General features: G+C 42.8%; 1 protein-coding gene across 4 annotated transcripts in view; it reads right to left on the reverse strand.

The window, feature by feature from the left end:
• Positions 1-345: 345 nt before the first annotated feature.
• The window catches only part of EIF4E3 (eukaryotic translation initiation factor 4E family member 3), a 41,178-nt gene continuing 17,352 nt past the window's right edge, over positions 346-24,171 (reverse strand). For 2 of the 4 annotated variants that reach the window (XM_047094964.1, XM_047094963.1), the window contains exons 2-7: positions 23,401-23,473; positions 13,239-13,333; positions 11,545-11,605; positions 8,914-8,980; positions 5,357-5,512; positions 346-980 (exon numbers count right to left, since the gene is read on the reverse strand). In XM_047094964.1, coding sequence (XP_046950920.1) covers positions 934-980; positions 5,357-5,512; positions 8,914-8,980; positions 11,545-11,605; positions 13,239-13,264 — 357 coding nt within the window. In that variant the 5' untranslated portion in view covers positions 13,265-13,333; positions 23,401-23,473 and the 3' untranslated portion in view covers positions 346-933. The other 2 variants (XM_047094966.1, XM_047094965.1) reach the window with 2 other exon arrangements.

Genomic DNA, 24,171 nt, shown 5'->3' on the forward strand with positions numbered 1-24,171 from the left:
GGAAAGCCCTAAGTGGGTGGGTACACATACCCAAAATTCAGAAGCAGCTTTACCTCAAACAATTAAAACATCACCTCCTCTTTAAGTCAGAAATACAAGGTTTCCTACCAGGAGAAATTCCTTGCTACCACTCTGTGCCTATCCTTCGAAAAGGCCGAATTGAAATTGTGCTTAGAAATACTTCCACAGAGGGTCTGAAGACCTAGAGTTTGATTTATATCCTGATACTCAACTGTGATTATAAGTTTTCATGTTAGGCAACCCAACTATTATTTTCCTTTTATTGCTAAAAAAAAAAAAAAAAAAAAAAAAAAAAGTTTAAAAAGTAAAGAAAAATAAAAGATGTGTGTGCTGTCAGTGCAAAATCAGATTAAGTATGGTTTTTCTTTTTCCTGGGACAGAAAAAAAAAACAATGCCCAGTGCACAGTGTGTAGGAATGTGTCACAACAAATAATCAAGACAGGTTTCACCAAGCTAGTATTCCTCCAAGTACAGTGTGGTTTTCAAAAGCAGTATTGTCACGATTATGCATATTCTCATTAACTAGGTACAGCAGAGCTACTTAAAGGGAAACCGATTTCTTGTGCCTCAATAAAAGGGGAGTGTAGAAAACAATAATTAGACTGAATAAGGAAATTTAAAAGGACCCCAAAAAAAAAAAAAAAAAAAAAAGCCCAGAGTGAAAAGAACAGAGAATTTAAAAAGCCAAAAAAGAAAAATAAAAAAAAGCAAATAATGTGACGGTAGAAACCCACACAGTCTCCCCCAACCCCACCTGCCACTTTGAGCCCTAAGTGCCCAGTCTGCAAGGGCAGAAACCCACTCTAAATGGACCAGCATCGGGCTTCGGCAAGTCTTCTCTTCACTCTCCCTCCTGTTAAGACCGTTTCCAAAACCAATCAGCAAAGGACAAAGAATTCTTTAGAGTGCAATTAGTGTTTTCCACGTCCACCTTCAAAAGCATGATGCTCTTCATGGGCTAAAGGACAGAAAAAAACAAAAAAGAAAAAAAGGAAAGAAAACTTTAAGCAAAGGATGGGGCAACCCTTCTCTAAGGCATCTCATTCAGTTTCCCCAAATGTTGGCAAGAATGCAAATACCTTTTTGTGCCAGTAACTGTTAGCTAAGGCGTGCATTTCCTGAGAAACGTAATAATGAAAATTAAAACAAGGAATAAACAAGCAATGGGCATGCTGCCTGTTTCTTCTTGCTGTGCCGAGAGGATGAGTAATCCCCACGAGCTGATGAAGAGAAATATGCAAGTCTTCCCATGCTACAGGGGAAAATGTGCCCCACAGAATGCATGGGGTGGGAGACCCCATGTTACCCACGCCAGGGCCATTCATGGACCTATCTTTAGAAATAAAATAGAACAAAAATAAAGCAAAACAAAAGAACAACACAAGCGGGTAGCAATCGTATTACATCTCCCCACCTCTGAGCACCCCTGTGGGAAATGAAGTTTCAAAAAACTGATGGGTCTTTTATTTTTTCCAATCATATTTTCTTTTTTAATTAAAAAAAAATCTCCCTCCCAGTCCTATAGCCTGGCTTATGAAATTACTAATTACAATTAGGAACTCTAGAATAAAAAAATGGTGCTATCAAAAGTATTTTTCAAAGACTTAACAATTTTGTAAAGTGGAAGTCGGAAATGAGACATTCATGAAATGCATAACATCTTGTCCAAGACAAAAAAAGCCAAGGGTGGAAATCCACTTCCTGAATCCGGCTAACCATCATCATAAAGCAAGGGTAGGTCCTCTTCTCTCAAGGGGACAAGCCACCGGGGCTTGGGTCTAATAAAGCCAAAGGCAAATCAGAATTCTCTGTGCTTTGTCTTCCGGTCCCCACCCCTCCCCCCACCTCCCATGGGCAGTGAATGGATGGGCTGGCCGGCTTCACCTGTTAAGCCCCTCCCAATTCTCTGTTTTTAGTATAGACTAAATTCTTCAGACCAGTGTCTAAAGGGGTGAAGGGGTAGGCAAAGGGATCGTTTTCCCTTCAGGATCATCCTGGAGGTTCATCCCAACCTGTTCTTTGGATAAAACCCTGTGGGGGAAGCACACTTAGAGCTCTTGGGATACTGTGAGTTGGCCAAATTCCTAAGGACAGCCTACAGAAATGATCTAACTGAACACTTCTCACATGTAAATCTTTACAAATATTTCACTTTTTATGATTTTGTTTTCTTTTTAAAACAGTTTTTCAGGCCGGTACTGAAGCAAACGGGGTCTGATCTGCACTAAAATATGCAGTGATGCTGGGTCAAGTGGTGAAGCCAACAGACCTCTCAGGGTTGCTGGGCTCCAAGGGATAAATCAAGAGATACGGACTGTCCAGAGATTTTTATTGCTCTGAGTGTGAGGGACCATTCTGGGGTGGGCATAGCTGAGATACCAGAATAATGCAAGTGTGATGGGCCACGGAGATAGCAGAATGGAACATTCAGAACTGGTCGAGTTCTGAGAGACACAAGTTCTTTCAGCCTTAGGTTAGCCTTGGTGGCAAGAGAATAGAGAATTCTTGAAATCAGGAGTCAGAGGACTTGTTCTGGAAGGGGGCAGAGAATAAACATTTTATGCTCTGCGGGCCATCCGGTGTCTGTCCCAACAATTAACCGTGCCACTGCCAGCACTGGAGGAGCCACAGACCACGTGGGCACAAAGAGGCCCTGCTAGGTGCCAGTACACTTCGTCTATATACGGACACTGCAATTTGAATTTCATACAGTTTTCTTGTGTTACAGAATGTCGTTCTTCTTTTAATTTTTTCCAACCATGTAAAAATGTGAAAACCATTCTTAGCTGCAGCCCTTACAAAAAAGAAGGCAAGGAGGGGGCAGATTTGGCATAAGGTTCATGGTTTGCCAACCTCTGCTCTAAATAATTCTCACATCAAAAAGATGTCATTCAGCTGCCCTGAAGAAGGTGACAGAATTGGTGTGGGGGAGGGTAGAACTGGGGGGGGGGGATTGGGCGGGGGAAGGGTCTCTGTACACTGTGAGTTTCTCAGTCAAATAATTATTCTGTATCCAAATCATGTATGACTTAACAACGGCCCAGTTCTCATCTCCCCTGCCGGAGGTCTTGACCGAATATGCTTGGGCTCTTTCCACATGGAAAACCTGCCATGTCACCTGGCTTTCGTACACTTGTGAATACTTACACCAGGATCCTATTAACAAGACAGAATAAAAGCAGAGAGTTGGCCATTTCTAACTTAGCTCACCCTACGACTGTTCTCCATCATGCTGTGAATAAGATTTCTGCACAAACCTCATTTTTCCAAATCAATTCTGCAGCACGTGGTATATAATAACCCTACTGAGTAAAGGACTGCCTGCTTTATATAAAATAAAGAGAATTGCTTGTTTTTTCCAATTCAAATTTTTATTTGAATAATCGTTTGAGTCTTTAAATGTTAATTTATGCCATTAAAATATGGATTTCTACAGAGACCCTAGCCAGTTCTGCATTACTCACAAACTTCACAATGGCATCTATCTTTAGGGCATCTATTCAACTTGATTCAACTGGCCATGTTGCAACTTTTCCCCCAGATTTGGCTTCCCCTCCCCCCCCCCCCCGCCCCTCAAGCCATCATAACAACTAAGCTGTGACTCATCCTTATTCAGTCTTACCTGATTATTACCACTGTCCTAAAAACTAGCCTAACCACCCTGTGGCTTAATTTTCTAATGATATACTCCTATCATCTTGGACCTGCTGCTAACCATGTTACTTGCAAATTTAATGAGAGAATTTTGAAGTAGAAGGAACCTTGGAGATCATTTAAGACGAACCTCCTCGATATTTTGGTGAGAAAGCGAACAGATGGGAAGATGTGACTTGCTCAAGGTCACACCGTTGAAGGGGGGACAAAAATTCAGAGTGCCTGACTTAATGATTCCAAACTGCTTCTCTCCTCTTCTGAGTCAAATGTGGAGTTGCTTCAAAGGTGGTAAAGAATGCTATAGCCCCATTTATAAATGGCCATGAAACACACTTCTTCCAGACAGGCTTGTGAAGGAGAAAAACCAGAAAAGACCCCTGGTGACCTTTCAATTAATATCTGGATTGAAAATACAATTAATGTGCCCTAAGGAGGGAAAATTGCATCTGCAAATGTGCAATTTCCACACTGCACAGCCAAGAATCAACTTCGGCAGGGCCATCTTTCTATCTCTTTTATTTAAACTTTCATTTAAAATTCAGAAGCTGAGCACCTCCTGAATACCGACAGAAACAGGTCAGTCTTGTTGCTTAAAATCTAAATCATTTGGTCTGGGAACGTAGGATTCCTACGAGGGAGGTCTTTGTTTTAATAACCTCTATGATACTAAGGCAATCTCCAAAGAGCATTTGATTTTTCCCCTCCTTTTTGGCAAGGGGTTGGGAAACAGTAATGGAGTATATCTCAGCAAAACTGAGATGCACTCCCCACTCCCCACCCCACATCTCAAGACCCCTGGAATCAATACAATGTCATCGTTTAATTGGGAGCCTTTTATTTTTCCTTCTTACGAATAGTAAAATGACACCATAGTCAAGGGCATCCCAGAGTCCATGAAATACCAGAGTTTAAAAAATTGGGTCATCGGCTCTTGGGGTAGTTTGGGAAGTAGGAATTTATCCTATGTATGTGTAGGGCTATCAGTACGTTTCTCTAACTCACTGTTAAAAGTGTAACCTGCAGTTTGATCTACCAAACATTGGTTTAATAAGCACAGGGGTGTTTTCATTATGAAAAAGATGACTTTTTCAAAAGAGCACACAAAAGCAATGAACATGAATCATGATGGAAACAATGGGTCCACACACCTATTCATACTGTTAACATTTCACCACTGTGCGTGAATTCTCTTTCGTTCTGTGTCACGGTCTTCCGTAATGAGGAAGTATTAGCATTTCAGTAGAACATTCAATCATCCCCGCGCTCAGAACAAGTTCCTCCACAAATACAGATGTTATACATTATAAATTCCTGTTTATGAAGGGATGATTGAATATCTACCTGCCAGCTCATATAATAACATTTTTGTTATTGTTGCTTCAAATAGAAGGTAATTTTTTCCCTGAGAATGACAAATTTAAGATCAGGCTTAAATTTCTGCAATAAATACGATATGTATCACCTTTTCTGATTCATGTGTTTAGATGATAATAAAATCTCATTTTAATTTCTGAGACTAAACTTTTTTTTTTTAAACAAAACACGTGTATTTTATTGAATTATTTTCTGGATTATAGAATTTTGAGTGATTCTACCTCCATCTCATTTGCAACACAGTCTCTATCTTTAAAAGGATGACAGAATAAGCTAGAAAGTAATAACTGAAAATGAAGCACTTACGTTTATAAAATACTGCTTTAAAAGATATGTGGGGCAGAAGTTCATAGATCTTTTCTAAAACGGTTGCTTCGCCCACTAAAGACGCATTTACATTCCAGACTTGGACGACATCTTCCCGGTCCCGGACACTGACACTGACTCCTATTACTTCATCATCTGAGGGAAGGCAGGGAAAAAAGAAATGAGTGATAATGTCAAGTCTGTCTACATTGTTTTTTAAGCACTTATCATGTTAGCTGCAAATTATGGACTCGATAATAAAAAGGTGACACAAGAGAACTCGTAATAAATATTGTTTCTAAGGGGAAACGTTGGACAAAAAGCAAGTTAGTGGACAAAAGCTGAAACAGTCACATCACATTTATCCAGGAACTTAGATAAACATCATGTTCCAGCCAAACGAATTTTCCAGATAAGTAATTTATCCTTTTTAACATGTTACCAAAGCTTTTTGACTGATTTCTTAGTCTGTTTTGATGAGACTTTTTCTAAAATGGGTTGCATAACGCTCTATCCTATGAAAGCCAAGTGAACTCAAATGAACTTTTCCTCGATGCTTGACTGTCTTTGTTAAAAACAGCAAGTATTTCTCCTGACTGCCTGCCAAGCGTTCAGAGATCGTGGGGCGGTGAGCGCTATTTGCCCCAATACTAACTGGCCCCAAACTGTGTGTTCCAAGTGCCTCATTCTGTTTTTTTGTGGTTTGCTTGTCTGCTCCTTTCCTTTTCATTCTTTCTGCTCTCCAGTGCTTTTCCCTGGCCATCCCCCTTCGGGTTTTGAACCCTGGGCTACAGAACCAACGGCCATCTGTTAGCGTTGTATATAAAGCAAGAGTAAATATCTTCGGAGTTTGGCTCTGCTATTCTGGGGCTTCCGTAAAGGGACATTAAAGCACTCATCTACACTGATTAATGTAGGTCTTTTATTTAACTAAATTCTGGACTGGGGTCCACTTTGTGGATATTTGAAAATGGTGGCTGGGGAAGTAAGGCTTTGTTGTACCATAATATGCACCCCTGCAGCCACTTACTGTATGTTAATTTACAGGAAAATGACAGGAGTAAAGAGTTTTGACTCCTGGTTTGCATGCTCCTGGCATATTAATGAAACACGGTCAGCTCTCTCCACTTGCATGCTCAACATCTATAAGTAAAATGCGAAAGATGAGCATTATCAAAATTAGGAAATTTTGCCTTGAATAATATGCTTTGTCTAACTGGCCTAATTTGCTCTAAATCCATATATCTAAATATTTATACCGTCAATTTTTCCAGCTGTCTTCTGGGGGTTAAAACATTCTAGTATTTAATACAATTTAAGCGAGGGCATGTTCAATTTACTAAAGCAATTCGTCTTTAGTAAAATAATTCCTTTGTTTCCTCCTTCCTTTCCTTTCCTCCCTCCCTGCATTGATCCTGGCTAAATGTGTATAACTTGACGCTAAATGATGCCATTTATATAAATGTTTGAAGACAGGCAAAATCAGCCTATGGTATCAGAAGCCAGATCGGGTGGCCACCTTTGGGGGAAGGGAGGGCAAGGAAGGATTCTGGGGGGGTAAGTGATGTTCTGCTTGCTCCCTGAGAATGCAGTTACAGGAACCTGTTTACTTCACGAATATTTATCAAGCTGTACACATTACAATTTGTGTATTTTGCTGCATATATGTCACATTTAACCCAGAATTTCCAAAAAAACAAATAGGACCTGATGGTGGCCATTCCTTGGCCGAGAGAAACTTATTATTGCATCAAAAATGTTGTTTTAGTTCAGGTTTCTCATTTTTTAAAAAAACTTACACCTCCAACATATACTTGCTAAAACTCACTATTAAAACTTCTATGTGAACAGAAAATCACCAAGTAAAGAGAGAAACCCTACGCGTAGTTGACCATTTCCAAGAAGGGCCACGGAGACACGAGGTCAGCTGTGTAGGAAACATCAACATTGTCTGGTCTTTGGGTAGGGCCTACTTCTACACTGTTGGCCAGAGGGTGCTGTGACTGATGGATGCTGACTCTGCTGAGGCGTCAGGATTTCGGTTTGGCTTGGCTGTCGGTAACTAGGTGGATCCTACTAGCATAGCACTTTCAGAAGCGGCGTGGTAAAAGGCTGCAACTCTTACGCAAAGGCAGATCCATCAGCGGACGTGTAATATTCATAAGTAGAATCGACCAGCAACACCCTAATTATTTTAGGGTACCGGCACCATGACAGCTAGGAGGAGCCACTGTTTAAAGGTGGGGGAAGGGAGGCCCAGAGAGACTGGCCGACTTGCTTCAGGGGGCAGAGCCAGCTTAATAGAAGAGCTAATGCTTAACGGACAGTTAATAGTGGACTCGCTTCCTAAGTCAACCGCGGAACAACAGGCCTTCTTTACTCAATCCTGGCTGTTTATTATTACTTAGACTATTTTCCCTGGTTCTGGAAACAGGAATAATTTGCACAGGAAACTTCCTCTCCCAGGGATTTATGTGTTTATAATTATACCCAGGACGCATTTTTGGCTTCATATTGTGAAGCTGCTAATGACTCCCTGTTAAAACAGAAGAAACCTGTACTCTTAAGACAATTTCATCCAAACCCAGGTTTTGTCTTAAGGGAATGAAAACTGGTGTAATAAGGAAGCAAAACAAAAGAAGAATTATTGAGACTGCTACTAGATGAATTTGAAACTAGCCATGACACTGGCGTGGCCTGGGGAGGGGGGACGGGCCTGAAGGCAGTACCAACTAAGACATCTGAGGACTAATCAATCGGTACTAATTTACCTAAAAAAAGGTTTTTTTACCTGAAAGCTGAGCAGGTAAATTGTTATTCTAAATATTACCTCAGGAGCATTCTGAAGGAACTAGCCAGGAAGAAAACCAAACTTGAAACAAACAATTCAATTCTCCTCTTTCAGTGTTTTCATGATTTAAAAAAAAAAAAAAAAAAAGAGCAAAATAAAAATGGGCTTATGTAGGCTTGGAGAAATTCACTCAATGTTTGAAAATGCCTCTAGACCTTATATTTCAGCTTCAATTGTAATAATGGTGGGCACATCCTTGCCTGGCCTTTGTTAAGTCTGTTCAGGTAGGGGACCACAAGAGGGACAGGAGGAAGGGAGAAAAAACTAAGGAGGACAGAAAGGGCTGTGCCTGACTAACTGTAAACCCCACTAGACCTCAAAGGCACTTCCCCCCCTGGACGAACTGGAATAAGAATCCTCCCCCAAATTGTGTTAAGAGCCAAACGATACCAAATTTTCTTTTCTTTCTGCTATTTACTTTGGACAGATGTTCATGGATACTATTAAGACGAGCTATGTGGGAAAAAATATATGCATACACACATATGTATACATGTAACACACACACGTCAATATGCACACATACACACATACACGCATCACGAAATGCCATGATCACATGAAAAAAACCTAAGTAACTTCACAGTTACACAGTAAACAACTTCGAAACATGTCAAAAGCCAAACGCACAAAAACAAACCTCTCCGAGGGACAAGCACAAGCCAAGCACACATGAGCGGGGGAACGATGGTGCGGGCTTCTTTACCTGCAGCGGCACAGTCTGTGAACTGTTCCCCGATTGTCGCTAACAACAATTCTTTCCAAACTGTGGACTGGCATGGGAAAAGAATAAAAAACAACAAACAAAACCAAAAAAAAACAAAAAACAAAAACAAAAAATAAACAAAAAAAAAGACCAATAACAACATAGATATTTTTAGACAAGTATCTCCAGGAGCTAAACAAGTCACATTTTCTTCAGCTTCATATGCACTTTTCATGCCCATATTTGGAGCCCACAGACATCCCCAGATCACAGGTGTCAACACTCCCATTATTGGCACATACTGTATTGTTTTACAGATAACCTTACACAGAGACATACGAGAGGTCCAAAGTTGTGTCCAAAGCCTTTGTGTCCAAAGCCACAAAGCCAATCTCTAGTAAAACCCAGTATGAAGTTCAAAAGAATGGGGGGTGGGGGAAGAATGTTTTCAAACGTATAATGTTCAATTCCTTTACCTTTCATTGATTCAAAATGGATCACCTGACTACAGCTGAATGCTATTAGTAAAATCCTTCTCTCCCAAACCCTTCCTTCCCTCTGTTTTTCTTGCAGTTTATAAGGTACTTAAAAAGTGACCCAAGTGATGAGCACTTAAGGAAATTTCCGGTTTAGGGAATACTAGAGACTTGCAGACTTCCATCCACTGGAGACCAACTGTTTATGCATATCCCTGGAAGGATCAGTACGTGTGCCCATCCACCTCCTACAAGTGACAGACCTGGAGCCCCTTCCACCCAAGATCTCCTAAGGCCATCCAGTCAGCACCTAGCGTGCACTCACAGGTAACTGGAGGCCTAGAAGTGCTTCCAGTTATTCCCCTTTGAAAAGTTCTTGGCCCTATTTATCGTCCTTGCCAGAGTTCACAGGCCCTGAGCTCTCTCAGAACTGGGTTTGAATCCTGACAGGTTGCATAGTCTGTAACGGGGGAAGTGAGGAACCCCGGGGAGTCTCAGTTTCCTTAGGCGAAGCGGGGAATAACAACGGGCTGGCCTCCCAGGGCTGTTGTGACCATGAAATTAGTCAACAAATGCATTCAAAGGGCTTAGCACTGTGACTGCAGCAACAGAACCTAACAGTTAAGTTCCATTCAGCAAATAGCTGCAGACTTGCTCTATGCCAGGTGCTCGCTACATATTAACTATTAATAATAATGTTTATTACTATGTTCTAAGAAGCTGAAAGCAGCCTCGCTGAATTTTTAACCAAGAGGATAGCAATTAAGCACTGTGACCTTTCACTGTCAAGGAGGATTTTATTTTCCCTTTCCTAGATGCTCCCTTCTCGAAATCATCTTCTCCATTCCCCACCTATCCCACGTGCAGTGTCTTACACTGTTGGTGATGAAGCTGAGGGTGTCGCAAGGAAGCCAGGGGCAAGGGGAAGTTCCCTGCCCTGGCTGGCACGTCAGACAAGGCTGGCCCACCACACTCCCACTCCTCCACAATTCAAAGGGCGTGAGGTTCTTGGCATGAGGACACTTGTACAAATATGAACATGTTATTATCTGTGACTGCACATGGCCAGGGAGAGGAAGGGCCAAGGTGCACAACAGCTACCGTTTGGCACACATTGACATCACGACTGTTTCTACCGTAACTCAAAGCCTGGTGTGGGTAAATAAAGAACCTGAGAAGGAAAAGGCGTTGTCGCCGAAATGAAAAACAACTTACATTCTCTCATTCTCTTCCATTCTCTGCGTTCCCTCCTTCGAAAGGGGGGCAAGAGGAGCTTCACAGGCCTGGCCTGGTTGTTCGCTCCGCTGACATTTTTTAGGAAAGCCAAACACCAGGCAAATCCTGGAGCTGCGCATCTTGGCGACAGCTTGCATCATTCACAAATAAATCCGGTCATATCTTTAGGTTTGTGCTTCTAGGGAAATGACTCAAACCTATGGGTCTCTGGAGACACTGCAGTTCTTTGAGCTTATCCACATAAAAGAAACCATGAAAAGGTGACTTGGGTAGCTTGTGCCCTTTCATCCATTTTCAAAGAAGTGTTTTGGTTTCCCAAAGCTTAAGAATAGGTTTGCGTGTTCATTTTCAGTCTGCATGATGAATGCGAGCCCATTCCTAGAAAATCTCGGTTTCTGAGGTTTGGCCGCTAGAAACAAGCGTCCCACCAACCAGGCTTTCATCAGCCCCTCAGGGAGGCTAGGGACAGCCTCTCACAAAACCCCCAAGAATGGTAGGACGCTTGGCCTTCCAAGCATCTCCTGCCTCTGCACCAACATCAGGGGAGGAAGGACGAGTGAGCCCTTGGTGGGCGGGATCCTGCTTCTCACTATGTACACCAATTTCCACACGTTAGTTATGGCTGGTGAGGAAATGACCGCCACAGTCAGCCTTTCTGGGAGGTCTGTGGGTATGTGGCTCTTCAGACTTTACGATACAGTCACACTACCACATCATCCCTCTAGAGAAACACGATACTACATTTTCAAGGTGACACCGTGAGGCAGAAAATCGCCAAGGTCAGAACAGAATTTCTCACCCCCAGTCCTGTTCTGAGACTACCAGGTGGACAGTCTAAAAAGCCCAAGATGCTCACCATATGCAGTCAACAACAATCGCAACCATAGCCAGTTCTAGAAAAGGGTTAGAATTAACCTACCGTGCTGTCCTTGGGGACTTTCATCTTCCAGACGCCACCCTTGGCATTACTCTCCTCTTCCCTGGATCAGAGACCAAGGTTTAAATTTATACTCAAGGATTAAGGAATTACATGCATTTAGTTCAACAACAGGTGACATTAAAAACAACAAACAATAGAACATTCTTCAATAAACTCTCCCTCCATCCTTTCACCAGACAAGGAAGCAGATGAAAGAGAAAGGAACAGAGTGGAGACAGGGAGGGAAGAAAGTGGGATTCAGGGGCCACAAGGGCAGGGGTGGTGATGGGACACCTGTTTCTCACCCTGAAGGAGGCGGAGATGAGATGTTCCCTGCACTATCTGGGGACACACCAATTAATACAGGGCTTTCCATATGTAAACACCTTTATGTTTCAGAGCCACATTCATGATATTGTCTCCTTTGATTTTCATATCAACCTTGTACCGTATGCCTAATAGGACACTTGGCCCCCATGGTGGGCATCTCCTATGTTTTCCTGTTTAGTATCTGCTTGCTCTTCTGGGAGAAGTACCCCAATTTCCCTTTAAGGAGCTACTTGTCCCCTACTTTATATCAGACCCATTCCAACAGGGTTGATTCCACATCCTAGCCTCACAAGAGGGCTTATGACCCAGGTCTGCTTACGAGAATAACTGCCTCTTCCTAGTCCCAGTCACTGGTCAGGGATGTAAAAGAGGGCCCACGGTGAGCCAAGGAGAGCCAGCCTTGGCATGTTAATGGGTCTGGCGAAGGCTGACAGTGATTCAACACGTAAGGCGTAAGCCTGGAACTCAGGAAAGCCATTTTGCCACCACACATGGGAAAACCTGCCCGAAAAATTAAATCAACCCAGAGGAAAGCATAATAAATCTGATGGAGAGCATCAGATTCCTAATAACATTTGAGCACTCAGATATGCCAGAAATCGGCCCTAACCAGTGGACAGCTCAGTTACAGGGACAAAGACAAATTCTATCTATCTATCTATCTATCTATCTATCTATCTATCTATGCCCACGTTAGGCTTCTGTCATTGGCTACCAAATGAGCCAGGGCCTATTTCCATTTTATTAACGAGTAAATAACTCAGAACAGTGGAGGGACGTGATATAAGAACGGATTACTAATTGAGACTCCAGCCTAAGCAAACTGGCTTATTGTCTGCCAACCTCATCATGACACCAAGCTATTAAAGAAGGATACCTTCCTCTAGACCCCGGGCCATGGCCTGGATCACGATGCTCTTTATGTGGTCCACGTGAGATAGGTCTCTGGGGAGCAACCATACAACAGACAAGGATACTCCATCTGTTCCTCTCATCTCCCGAAAGCCTCTAGGCTTTTTCACTCCACTGTCCAGGCCATTAATGAGCAAATGAAAGAACACACCCAAAAGAAGCAGCACTCCACACAAAGAGCTGCACCCTAACTTCTGCATGCTAACGATGACCTATTTTTGGTGAGACGACAATGGGGTGTGCAGTGGGGAACACGAATCATCCTGGAGCCCAAGGTGAAGGAGACTGTGAGCAGCGGCTTCCTTCATAATTAAGTAATAGCTAAAATTACTTTCCATCATTACCAGGAGAAAATTACTTTGGCATTCCAATTTGGCACGAGGTAAATATTTTATGAGGTTCACGACCACTTCCCTCCCACCTTAACCTCAAATTACAAGTTAGACACTTACCAAAGTGGTCGCCTCTCTCCTCTCATTAAATGATAACTACATCTCAAAGGCAGGCTAGTCACAGGAGGGATATTATTGTACACACTCCAGAATATCTTCAAAAGAAAAACACTTTGTTTAATATACCCAGTATTGATTTACAATGCCACTAGATTATAAAATTAATGCATTAAAGAAAAAAAAATCAGATTCTCATTAAGTCTTAACCATTCAAAATAGATTTTCTTTTCAGTATTCTTTCTAGTTCCCTACTAGAAAATGTAACATAGCATTAAAGAGCGTTCCTTGCTGATGTCAGACCAAATTCTATGCTTCAGGAAGCTATGGTTATTAAACATTCCTATGCAACGTATCTCCACATATAACTGAGCAAGGACCTTGCTAATGACGTTTCTGGCAGGTCGATGGCATCTAACAAAGACTGGAGTGCTGAATCCATGTACTGAACCATATTTCCTTATAACACAGACCCGCCTTCTTTCTAAGCCCCGAAGGAGACTGTTCCACTCTGGATTAGGCGATAGCTACAGAAGAGGAGGCAGAGAGGGATCACCTTATGTACTGTCTCCTTTCCTTTCCCTCCTAGAATGAACAGGGAACAGCTCGGGTACTAAAGCAACAAGTTGCCCAAAACAGAACTCCATGTTCCTGTCCTCCCCAAATTCATATATGGAAACCCTAACCTCCAATGGGATGGGATCAGGAAGGGTGGTCTTTGGGAGGTAATTAGGTCAGAAGGATGGAGCTCCCACAACGAGATCAGTGTCCTGACAGGAAAAGCAAGCCCTCTTTCCATGGTGTGAGGATAGAACAAGACGATGGCTGGCTGTAAACCAGAACTCAACCCTGTAGGAACCCTGAGCTTGGACTTCTAGCCTTCAGAACTGAGAGAAACCAGTGTCTACTACTGTTTAAGCCAAACAGTCTGTAGTATTCTATTATAGTAGCTGGAACTAAGACACAGGGCGTCTAGTAGACAAAACCAGATTATATAAAAATAACAGAATAATAGTAACAGTAGTAAGAGTAGCAGCGAGAGCACCAGGCTTTGGCCCATGAACTTTTACATACGCGTGGAATCTATCCTACTGAAAACCTCATTTAGGGGCCCAATTATCATTCTTGTTTTCCACATAAGGAAATGCAGGCACGGAGACTAATCTGTTCCAGAGTCGCTGTTTAGTACGGCCACTAGGATTGGGACGAGGATTAGGCTTAAAATAAGAAAACCCTTCTCAGACCGTTTGGAACAGGCCATAGTACCACTACATCATCTACTCTGTGTGTAGAATTACTACGCAAACAAGAGTTATCACTCTGTGTGGTGAGGTCAGTAAAGGGGGATTGGCTGGGTTTCCTAGTAGATGTGAGGAAAGCACAATTAACAGAACAACAGAACAACTGGGGCCTTTTCAATGGGGTAATATCAGTAAATGAAATTTTTATGTAGGCTGGATGGTACTCCTTATGAGGTGTTCAAGCCTGTCGGTGTAAAAGTTAAAGCCAAATTAATGGCAAGAGCACCTGCAATGAAATGTAAGACAAAATTTAAGTCAGAAAACCACCTGACCAAAAAAGAGAAGAGAAAACTACTTGGCAGTAGATTTATCAAGAATATCTTGATCCTTATACAAAAGTGGTGCTACATAGGGAAGAGCTGAAAATAGGTCAGTGGTAACCACAGCAGGCCCCCAAACAGGTATCTGTCCTTATGGAGGTATTCGCCCTATAATGGTTTGCTACTGGTGGAGATGGTAACACTGCTCCAATATCTGTCTGGGGTGTGAAAGTGAACAGATAGAGGTGGAATTTGAAACCCCACAGTTAGATTGCAAAACGTGTCTTTTTTTTTCAAGAATATTTTAATATTTATTTTTGAGAGAGAGAGAGAACGAGCGAGAGCACGAGTGGGAAAGGGGCAGAGAGAGACACACACACAGAATCTGAAGCAGGCCCCGAGCTGTCAGCGCAGAGCCGGATGCGGGACTCAAAACTCAGGAACCCCGAGATGATGACCTGGCTTAACTGCCTGAGACACCTAGTGCCCCCCAAAATGTGTGCTCTTAAATACTATGCTATTTCCTTTGAAAACGTTACTATATGTTTTAGGCACATCCTTCTCCAATCCTGGAAGCCACAGACCAGGTCAAGGAGTCACAGAATGAGGGATGCCTGCTAGAGATATCTCCCTGCCAGGAAATGCCCTTAACCACATTGAGTATGCAGGTTAGCTCTAGTCTGGGACTTGTGCGATGATGTGGCAGTGACCTGTGTAGTTTATGGATCAAATTATGCTAGAATAAAAATTCTCCTTTACTAAGAGGACTTTGGTGCTGTTAACCTTCACGCCTCCTAACGGGCACCCAAAACAAAGCACCTGCCCTTGTCCCCACCCCCCCCTCCTTCCAAAGTTCTCGTATCCTGGCATTTCACTGAGTGTCTGAAGCACCTTGAAAAGAACAACACAATATTTTCCTCATCCAGAAAGAAAACACTCGAAGGATCGTGCTAAGGTTTGTAGCTGTAAAAGTTTCTCTTTTAAACCAGACAGCTGATTTTTTTTAGCCTTGGCACATCTGACAGGAGACTACAGCCCAAGAAGTTACAGCAATAGACTGAATTCTGACTTAAGGTACTTGTCAAGGCACATATTTACAAGTTTGTGTGTGAACACAAAACAGGAGCAAAACATCTGGTGATGCCATTGAAAAGAGCCCCGTTTAAAATCTGCGGCACTAAACTGGTCTGTTTACTTGTTGCAAACCTTATCCAATGTGTGGAATATTTGTTAAGTTATCCGTGGTAAACTGTGGTCCAGAAGTAGATGGTCTTCCTTCTGACATAAGAGCAGAAGGTCTCAATTGTAGCTTAGTGGCTATGTCACAGGCCTTTGTCATTCACCTCACCATGTGGGCATTTCATCATCTCACATCATCACAAGAAGGCTGACTACAGGACAATATTCTGAGAGACAGAGAAAGACCACATTCGTGTAACTTTTATTATAGTGTATAGTTATAATTGTTCTATTTTATCATCGCTGCTGTTAATCTCTTACTGTGCCTAATTATAAACTCATCTTTATCATAGGTATGTTTGCACAGGAAAAAAAAATCTTTGTATATGTAAGCTTCAGCACAAGGCAGTGTTTTAGACATCCACAGGAGGCCTCGGGATGTCTTCCTGTTGGACAAGGGGAGACGACTGTATGCATGATGGTGAAATAGCTTGAGGAAGGAATCCAGCACTGCCCAGCTCCTTACACCGCCCTACCCACAGAAGTAAAAGAGCTATTTCACTGGAAGCTTGAGAACTCATGATGATATTCTCTGTAACACATTTTTATTTTTGTTCAAGCACCTAAATTTTACTACAGATAGAAACTTGCAAATAGATTTCAAAAGCCAAATGGCTTTTAGGATTCTTATAACTCTCATCATTAATTCTAAGCGGCCTGCAAATAGTAGGTTGAAGCAGATGTAAGCACAATGTTTCTGTACGGTGCTTAAGTGCTTCTTCCAAAAGCCTGAATGATCACTCAAGGATAAGGACAGGCAGAAGAGTCAGGTATCATTCATTTGCTCAACATTTGCAGACACCAGTGAGGGGCAGGGCACTGTGATGAGTCCCTGGGGGAACAGAACTGCATATATGAGGGCCAGACTTGCCCTTGCAGTCTGCGCTTTGGTGGGTACGTTCTCAAGCATCATTCTGGCACTTCCTTGAATGGAGGCAGGCTCATCAGTGGAGGTGAAAATCCAAGCAAGTCTACCTGGATTTAGGACCATGGTTCTCAGGATCACCTTCACAGTTCATGGGGCCCCTGAAACCCAACCTCGTTCTCCACATAATGAGCAGATAACAGCTATTTCATTGGATAATTTAATGATTCAAGGTGAAGTCAAAGGTTTGTGATCTGCCTAAAGTAAGGAAGCAAGAGGTGGTTAGACTCACTAGACAGTAGTGACCACCTGATGAATCCCTAATCCTCCAGTTCTGATTGGAGCCACCTGACCGTCGTCTGCCAAACAGATCATCATTCACTATCAGAAAAACTGACATATTTCCTCCTCGAGTTTCTACTGGAATGTTCTCAAGAATAGAAAAAGACAATATACTTGAAAACACTAGAGAAGAAAACAATGCCATGCTGTGACAGGCAACCGGGTGTAAGACAAAACAAAAACGCCCAGCAAATTATACCCCCTCCCCCCAAAAAAACAAAATTCAGAATTTCTCTTAAGGGCCATAGCATATGAAGCAGGAGAGCAGTTTTTTTAAGTTCATTTAATTATTTTGAGAGGAAGCAGGGGCAGAAAGAGAGGGAGAGAGAGATTCCATGCTATTAGCAAAGGGTATGAAGTCAGGACCCTGATACCATGACCTGAGCCGAAATCAGGACCTGGATGCTTAACCAACGAGCCACCCAGGTACCCCAGAAGAGTATTTTTTTAAAAATAATATGCAAATATTTTCCTTTATTAGGAATGAATTTCTAGTTGTCTGGAGCTTGCTTCCCACCAACTGGATCAACGGTATTTGTGAGGAAGGCAGAAAGAATCCAGAACAAAGAAGACAACTGAAGAACTTAGAGAACATTTTTAACTGACAGCAGACACAACAGGCTGAAAGCCAAGTGCTTCTGATTGGCAAGAGCTGGGCACTTGATAGAGAAAGGGGTTTTGCTCTGAATTCCAAAAAGGCCTGACTTACAGAGAGAACCAAAGTTTGGAGGTCTGGTCATCGCTTGATGATACAATAAAGGATAGGGTGTTAGGGCAATCTCTCACCACACAGGCAGTCACTGAATAAAATGCAAAGTCTGGATTGGGGAGCTAAGCGGAATTCAAACTTTGAGAGGAGAGAGCCCCCAGAAAAGCCTGGGGAAAGACATCAGAGCTGCGTGCATCTGGCTTCCTGAATAAGGCCCTCAGGTATATGTGTCTTTGTCAATGTTGATACTTTTAAGTGCACAGGGGCTTCACAGAATGAAAGTGAAAGCCCAGAGAAAGTGGTTGGACTCAGGAGCTTATACACTATTATAATGAAGGGTGATACACTGTGAAAAGTGACTGGCCAAAGGAGAAGGGGTTCGGGGCTCCTGACAGGTGGCAAGTTGGGGAGGTGACTAGGACATATATGGTAGAGATGGCTGTTGAGTAAGGTTTGCTATGCAGACTCAAGTGACAAGAAAGGGGGATACCCTTACAGATGGAAGTTTACGCCACCTTAAAAGGGAAATGTATGCCCTGATGTTAGGCAGACAGGAGGGTAGAGGGCTCCTCTTGTGTCTGCTGTTTCTCAACTGTCTCCAGCTCAAAATAATTCTTATGCTAAAGTGGCATTTTAGGGGGTGGCATATTCCGATCCCCTTCAGAGACCAGGTTTTACATTTGAAGTGACTAAATTACTCTTCTTTGCAAGATTTAATTTGCCCCTTCAGCCCCACCCATACGAGGGCCCCCAGCAGGGAGAGGATCATGGGTAACCTGACTGCAGTTCTATGTTGGCACAAATGGACAGTTACTATAAATGTTGATCTCATTATACACATGGTGAATAAATTAGATGATAAAGAAACCTGCCTTAACCTGAAATTAAGTCTGTGCTCCACAGACCCACGAAGCAGTCCTGGCTGCAGTACCTTTTGTCTGTCTTCAATGCGGAGACACTGAGTGTCTCTCTTTCTTACCTCGGTCCCTTCCCTTCACCCAAATGGTTCATTCCAGGCCATTCCATTGCAGGATGCCACCCACTGCGGGCTGCCCTTGTGTTCAAAATTTGAATCAATCTTCACATCACTCTTCATTATCAGTACTGACCTATAAACCTCTCCAGTTGTTTGTTTTTTTAAGTTTATGAGAGAGAGAGAGAGAGAGCAAGAGCACAAGTAGGGGAGGAGCAGAGAGAGGTGGAGAGAGAGAGAAGCAGGCCCCACACTGTTAGTGTAGAGCCAGACATGGTGTGTGGGGGGGGGCGGGGGGAGGGTGCTCACATGACCTGAGCTGAGATCAAGAGCTGGAAGCTTAACCGACTGAGCCACACAGGCCCCAAACCTCTCCTTTTGAAAGCGACAGCCCTCACTCCCCAGTGATGTGGAAGGCAATCTGTCGTCCTAACCTACTGATCCGTAAGAGCACAGCCATCCCACACCTTCTGATGAGGGATGATGTCTTGATTACCACTGGCAGTACACAGGTACAGAAGGAACACTCTTGATTTTAACAGATTGTATGTATTTCTGATGAAGACTTTCTGTTTAGGATAAACGATGCTGGATATCCACCTACAAAAGAAATATGAAGTTTCTGTATTATGTAAATTTAAGGAAAAACTCAGCCAACTTATAGGAAATACCGGGGTGAACATGGCACCGGTGGAACACAGTATGGCCAAATGTTGAAGAGGATAACCCGGACGGTCGACACAGGATAGAGTGTTGTAGAGCAATGAGTTTTCATGGGTGGAAATGCTGGTTTTGTGGTAGGAAAGCTAAAAGACAGTGGGGACGAGGGAGCCCTCTCTTGCAAATCACATTTGGCAGGTAGCTCTCCATTGTCTCACAGGTAAAATCAGGCGTGTTCAGAAGCTGTGTCCTATTCTGTACTGTGTCCATTCAGGACGTAAAAACACAGGAGAAATGTGGGAAGTTTGGAAATGTTTACAAAAGAGTGAAAGGAATCAATAAGCATCTGGAAAACACAACTAGATGAAAAATGGAATTTTCCAAGAAAGGCAGGAAAGTAGGAAATAAATTTAACTCCAAGCGAAGAGAATTATTGTTGGCTACAGTGAGAGTGTCCTCAGCAGGGGTCAGTGGACCGTCTGGAGGCACGCGCCTCCCCACCTTCTCAGTCAGGGCAGAGTGAAAGAAAAAGAATTGAACTAGAAGGGGCGGGAGTTCTAGTCCCTGAGACGTGGCAAGATTGGCTGTTTCCACTAGATGTTTCGGAGCACTAACCTCTCAGTATCAGGGTCTCCAGCTAATAAATGGGAATAACCATTCCTCCCCGACTCCCATCAACATCTCTGATTTGCTGAAGGGCTTCAAAGTACAAAAAGACATATTATATCCTTATATGTAAAGCAGTCATTAATAACACATGGTTCTCATATTTCATCCCAACAGGGATGGGGAAAAATCAAGGACACAATTAGGAATGAGTTTTTTAGTGCTGAAAGAGGGAAGGTCCAAAAATCAACACATAATCACAGAATAACAACACAGGGGAACCAAGGCATGTCCTCAAAAGAATTTAAATTGGCACCAAAGCTAGTTGTTAAATACTAAGGACTATTCGCAAATGTTTAGGACATTCACAGACTGGAATCCTCAGTTACTGACAGGTTAAATATGTTGTCGTGAGTAGAGGTGTCAGTAGGGGCATAATCTGGGGAATAATACCTTGAAATAAATAATCTACAAGTAGTGCTATGTGGTTTTCTGACAGAAAAGGTGACTGAGGAAACTACAAAAAGATGTTCCAACAGAAGTAAGTGAATAATGGCAGGTGAGGTTTATTATTATTATTATTATTAGGTACTTACTATGTGCTTTTTACCTCCTTGTGCCATTTCATTCTCAGGGCCTCATGATACAATCAGTATCAAGATTCTCCCCATCTTGAAGATGAATAAGCAGGTACAGAGAAGTTAAGCAACCTGCCCGACCCCGTAAGCGGCAGACACGGGATACAAACCCAGGCAGTGTGACCGCTCTACACCGTCACCCACATCCTCGCCAGTCAACTGATGAGGCCAAGGGGTAGTATCCAACACCACTTTAGTAAAAGCTGCCAACATCCAAGAGCTTTACTAAGTGCCAAGCACCACCAGGAACCGTACACAAGCTCATCAAAACCTTGCTCAACCTTAGGGAGGTAGGCACTGCAATTATCTCAGTCTTACAGATGAGGAAACAGGGAGGCAGAGGCATCAGAGATAGGAAAGAACTTCCTGACCACTAAGGACAGTGTTTCATTATCACACCTCTCCAGGCCTCCTCAAAAGAGCCCCTTGTGATAATTACTCCCTTGTGAGAGGTCAATACCACAGCAAAGCCATATATTTGTTTATGTTCTGTATATATATCTCTGATTTATGTATAAAAAGAGTGGGATTTTTTTTTTTTTACCCCACCAAGGATCACTTTTTGCCTCCATTGAGAACGTGGCCTACAGCTTAAAGGATCCTTATACAAGCAGTCAGTTGTGATTCAGGAAAGTGGTTCATTTATTAACTTCTCATTCATTCATTCATTTATTCATTCAATCCTTCAGTATTTACTGAGGGAAAGGAACCAGACACAATACAGTATGGTACTGTGTTATTCCATTTATACGACATTCAATAAAAGACAGAACAAATCTATGGTGATAGAAATGTGAACAGTGGTTGGTTCTAGAAGAAAAAGACTGAATGCAAGGGCCCAGAGGAACTTTCTAAAGATGCAAATTTTTTTATCTTGATCTGGGTCATGGTTACACGTCTGCATACCTTTGTCAAAACTTATCAAACTGCATACTTACGAAATCTACATTTACTGAATTTAAATTATCTCCTAACAGAGTGTTCAAGACAGTATTTCCCAGCATGTGCCAGCCTGGGTACTTTAAATTGGTCCCTGAAGGCCCTAACTTGCTGCAGGATACCAAAGCCCAACCCAATGTTCTGTTGTCATGCAGGGTCAGGGAAACAGATGGACCCCTTGATCTGACTTCACCAATGTTGTCTTGGAATCCCAGGTGGAGCTCTGATGACCCAACGTCATCATGGGGTGGAAAAAGTCAAAGGGATCTATGGACTTTCATGTGGAGACAGGCTTCAAAATCAAGTGCTCTGAGATCTGTACAACGACTGCTAGGGAAGAGGTGACGAAAGTCCACAACATCACCGCAGGGAAGAAGCGAGGGGAAGCCTTTCCCGGAATATGAGAGCACTTATCCCTCTGGACGGGGGCCCACGTGCTGCCTTGTGACACTGCTTGTACTTGGCACCGCATGGTTATTGACAGCAGCTCTGTTCTTTCGCCTTCCACATGCTTACGTCATTTTCTCAATTGGAACAGACGTGGCCTATGGTCTGGGCTGTGTTTTTACACCCGGCTCAGTGACCAGGCATGACACCTTAAAATCAGATTCCCAGGACCACAGAACCAGGCACATCAAGTTTTCTGAACCAAATACTGGGAAAAGTGTCTGAAAAAAGATCTTTGCGCTACTTTTGAGTATGAGAAACTGCCTAAGGGACACAATCTAGATGCCCGTCTCATGGAATTGCTAATACATTTTTAGAGGCACAACAGGAAAACTCCAAAGCTGGCCCTTCCAGAAAATTCAAGACAACTAGTCATTCCAAGAATAAAGCAGCCTTAAAATCCTTATTCTGCCTAAAACACTATATTAACCTCGAAAAGGGGGATAAACTTGATAGACTTTGCTTTTGAAGAAAATGGGAATATGCTCAACTAAATAAACCAGGGTTTTTGGAAATTTTCTTCATAAGAGTTGGCCAGAGAAAGAACTAACAGATCTAAGCTTATATGTGTTGAGAACCTACCATGTATCAGGTATTCTGCTAAGCAGGGTATAAACATTATCTTGCTCACTCTTTCCAACCACTCCGGAGGTAGGTGCTATCATCATACCAATGTTTGCAGAAATTAAAAGGGTTAACACTTGCCCAATTTAGGATGATGGAAGCAGGAAACTGGCTTGAGACCTTCTACTTTCATGCTTCACACCTGCCTGCTCTTCCTAGGTGGCCTATAACCTTAGATGACCCTGCAGGGATATGATTTTGCCTCTCAGAGAAGGGTAAGAGAACCCAGAGAGGGAGTGGCCAGGCTGGTATTTGAATGGGGGCACACACCCATGTAAGGACGCACCACAGCCTGCTGCCCCTGAGGGTCTGTGAAGGATTTAGGTAGGAACTAAGTTTCAGCAGGCCACCAAGAGAAGAGCAGGCCACTTGGACGTGTGCTGGGCCAGCCTCTGGGTTACACGTAGCTGAGCGCGGCTCTACCAACTTGGACCTGAGAGCTGACACCCGATGTCAGAACGCTGGGTGGGGACGGCCAGCACGGCAGCCGTTTCAGGTTGGAGGGTTAGAGGGCCAACATACACCACGTTCACCTGGGACGTCCACTTCCTGGATGTCTTACCTGGACTGTCTGCACCGTGTAGATTTTCTTCAGGTTCGAGGCACACTCAGCTGCTGTGGCACCAGGGAGGGATCTGAGCGAACAAAAGCAAAAGAGCAAAGAAACAAGAGAAAACAAGTAGTCAATGTTCCTGAAAGAAGTCTGCAGGTCTTTGCACAAATTAGGTCTGAAAGCACAGAATCAGGCATTTTCTGGGATGTTCTTTAGAATTCAAGACGTGAAATTCCTACTTTATGAAGTCATGTGTTTGCTTCTCCTAAATGTAAGCATGTTTATTCTGTGGAAATTTAATTAAAAACAATTTCTTTTAAAGGAAATGTATTTAGAAAAAATATTGGAAACTTCAAAAAAACCACATTTTAAAAAGCACTAAAATCGCCTTGTCACAACCAAACCTTTTGCTAGGACTGTGGAAAAGAAACGATGCCTACTGTGCAGGTAGGTGACAGGTAAATTACAGGATCATTGCCGGGATACAGGTTTGAAAAACTTGTCAGTTCCCCGGTGGTAAATATTCACAAACTCTTTAAGAAACAGAGCAACCTTTTGGCAACTTTAAGAAAACACCATCACTAAAAGTCAACTGTAGTTTCACCTGAAATTTGCATACATTTCCAAAACACTTCCTTTTAGAAAAATTCAGTTACTTTCTCGGGCTGATTTAATTAGCTCTGGGGAACTCTGCGGTCAGAATACATTAATCTTTAGTTTGCCATATGTTCCACTAGATGGCAACATACTACAGGTTTATTCACCAGAAAAATCCGGCAC

Source organism: Lynx rufus, unplaced genomic scaffold (genome assembly GCF_022079265.1).
Source record: "Lynx rufus isolate CCGP_SWC_20201006 ecotype Redwood Valley unplaced genomic scaffold, mLynRuf1.p SCAF_4, whole genome shotgun sequence".
Classification (NCBI taxonomy): Eukaryota; Metazoa; Chordata; class Mammalia; order Carnivora; family Felidae; genus Lynx; species Lynx rufus.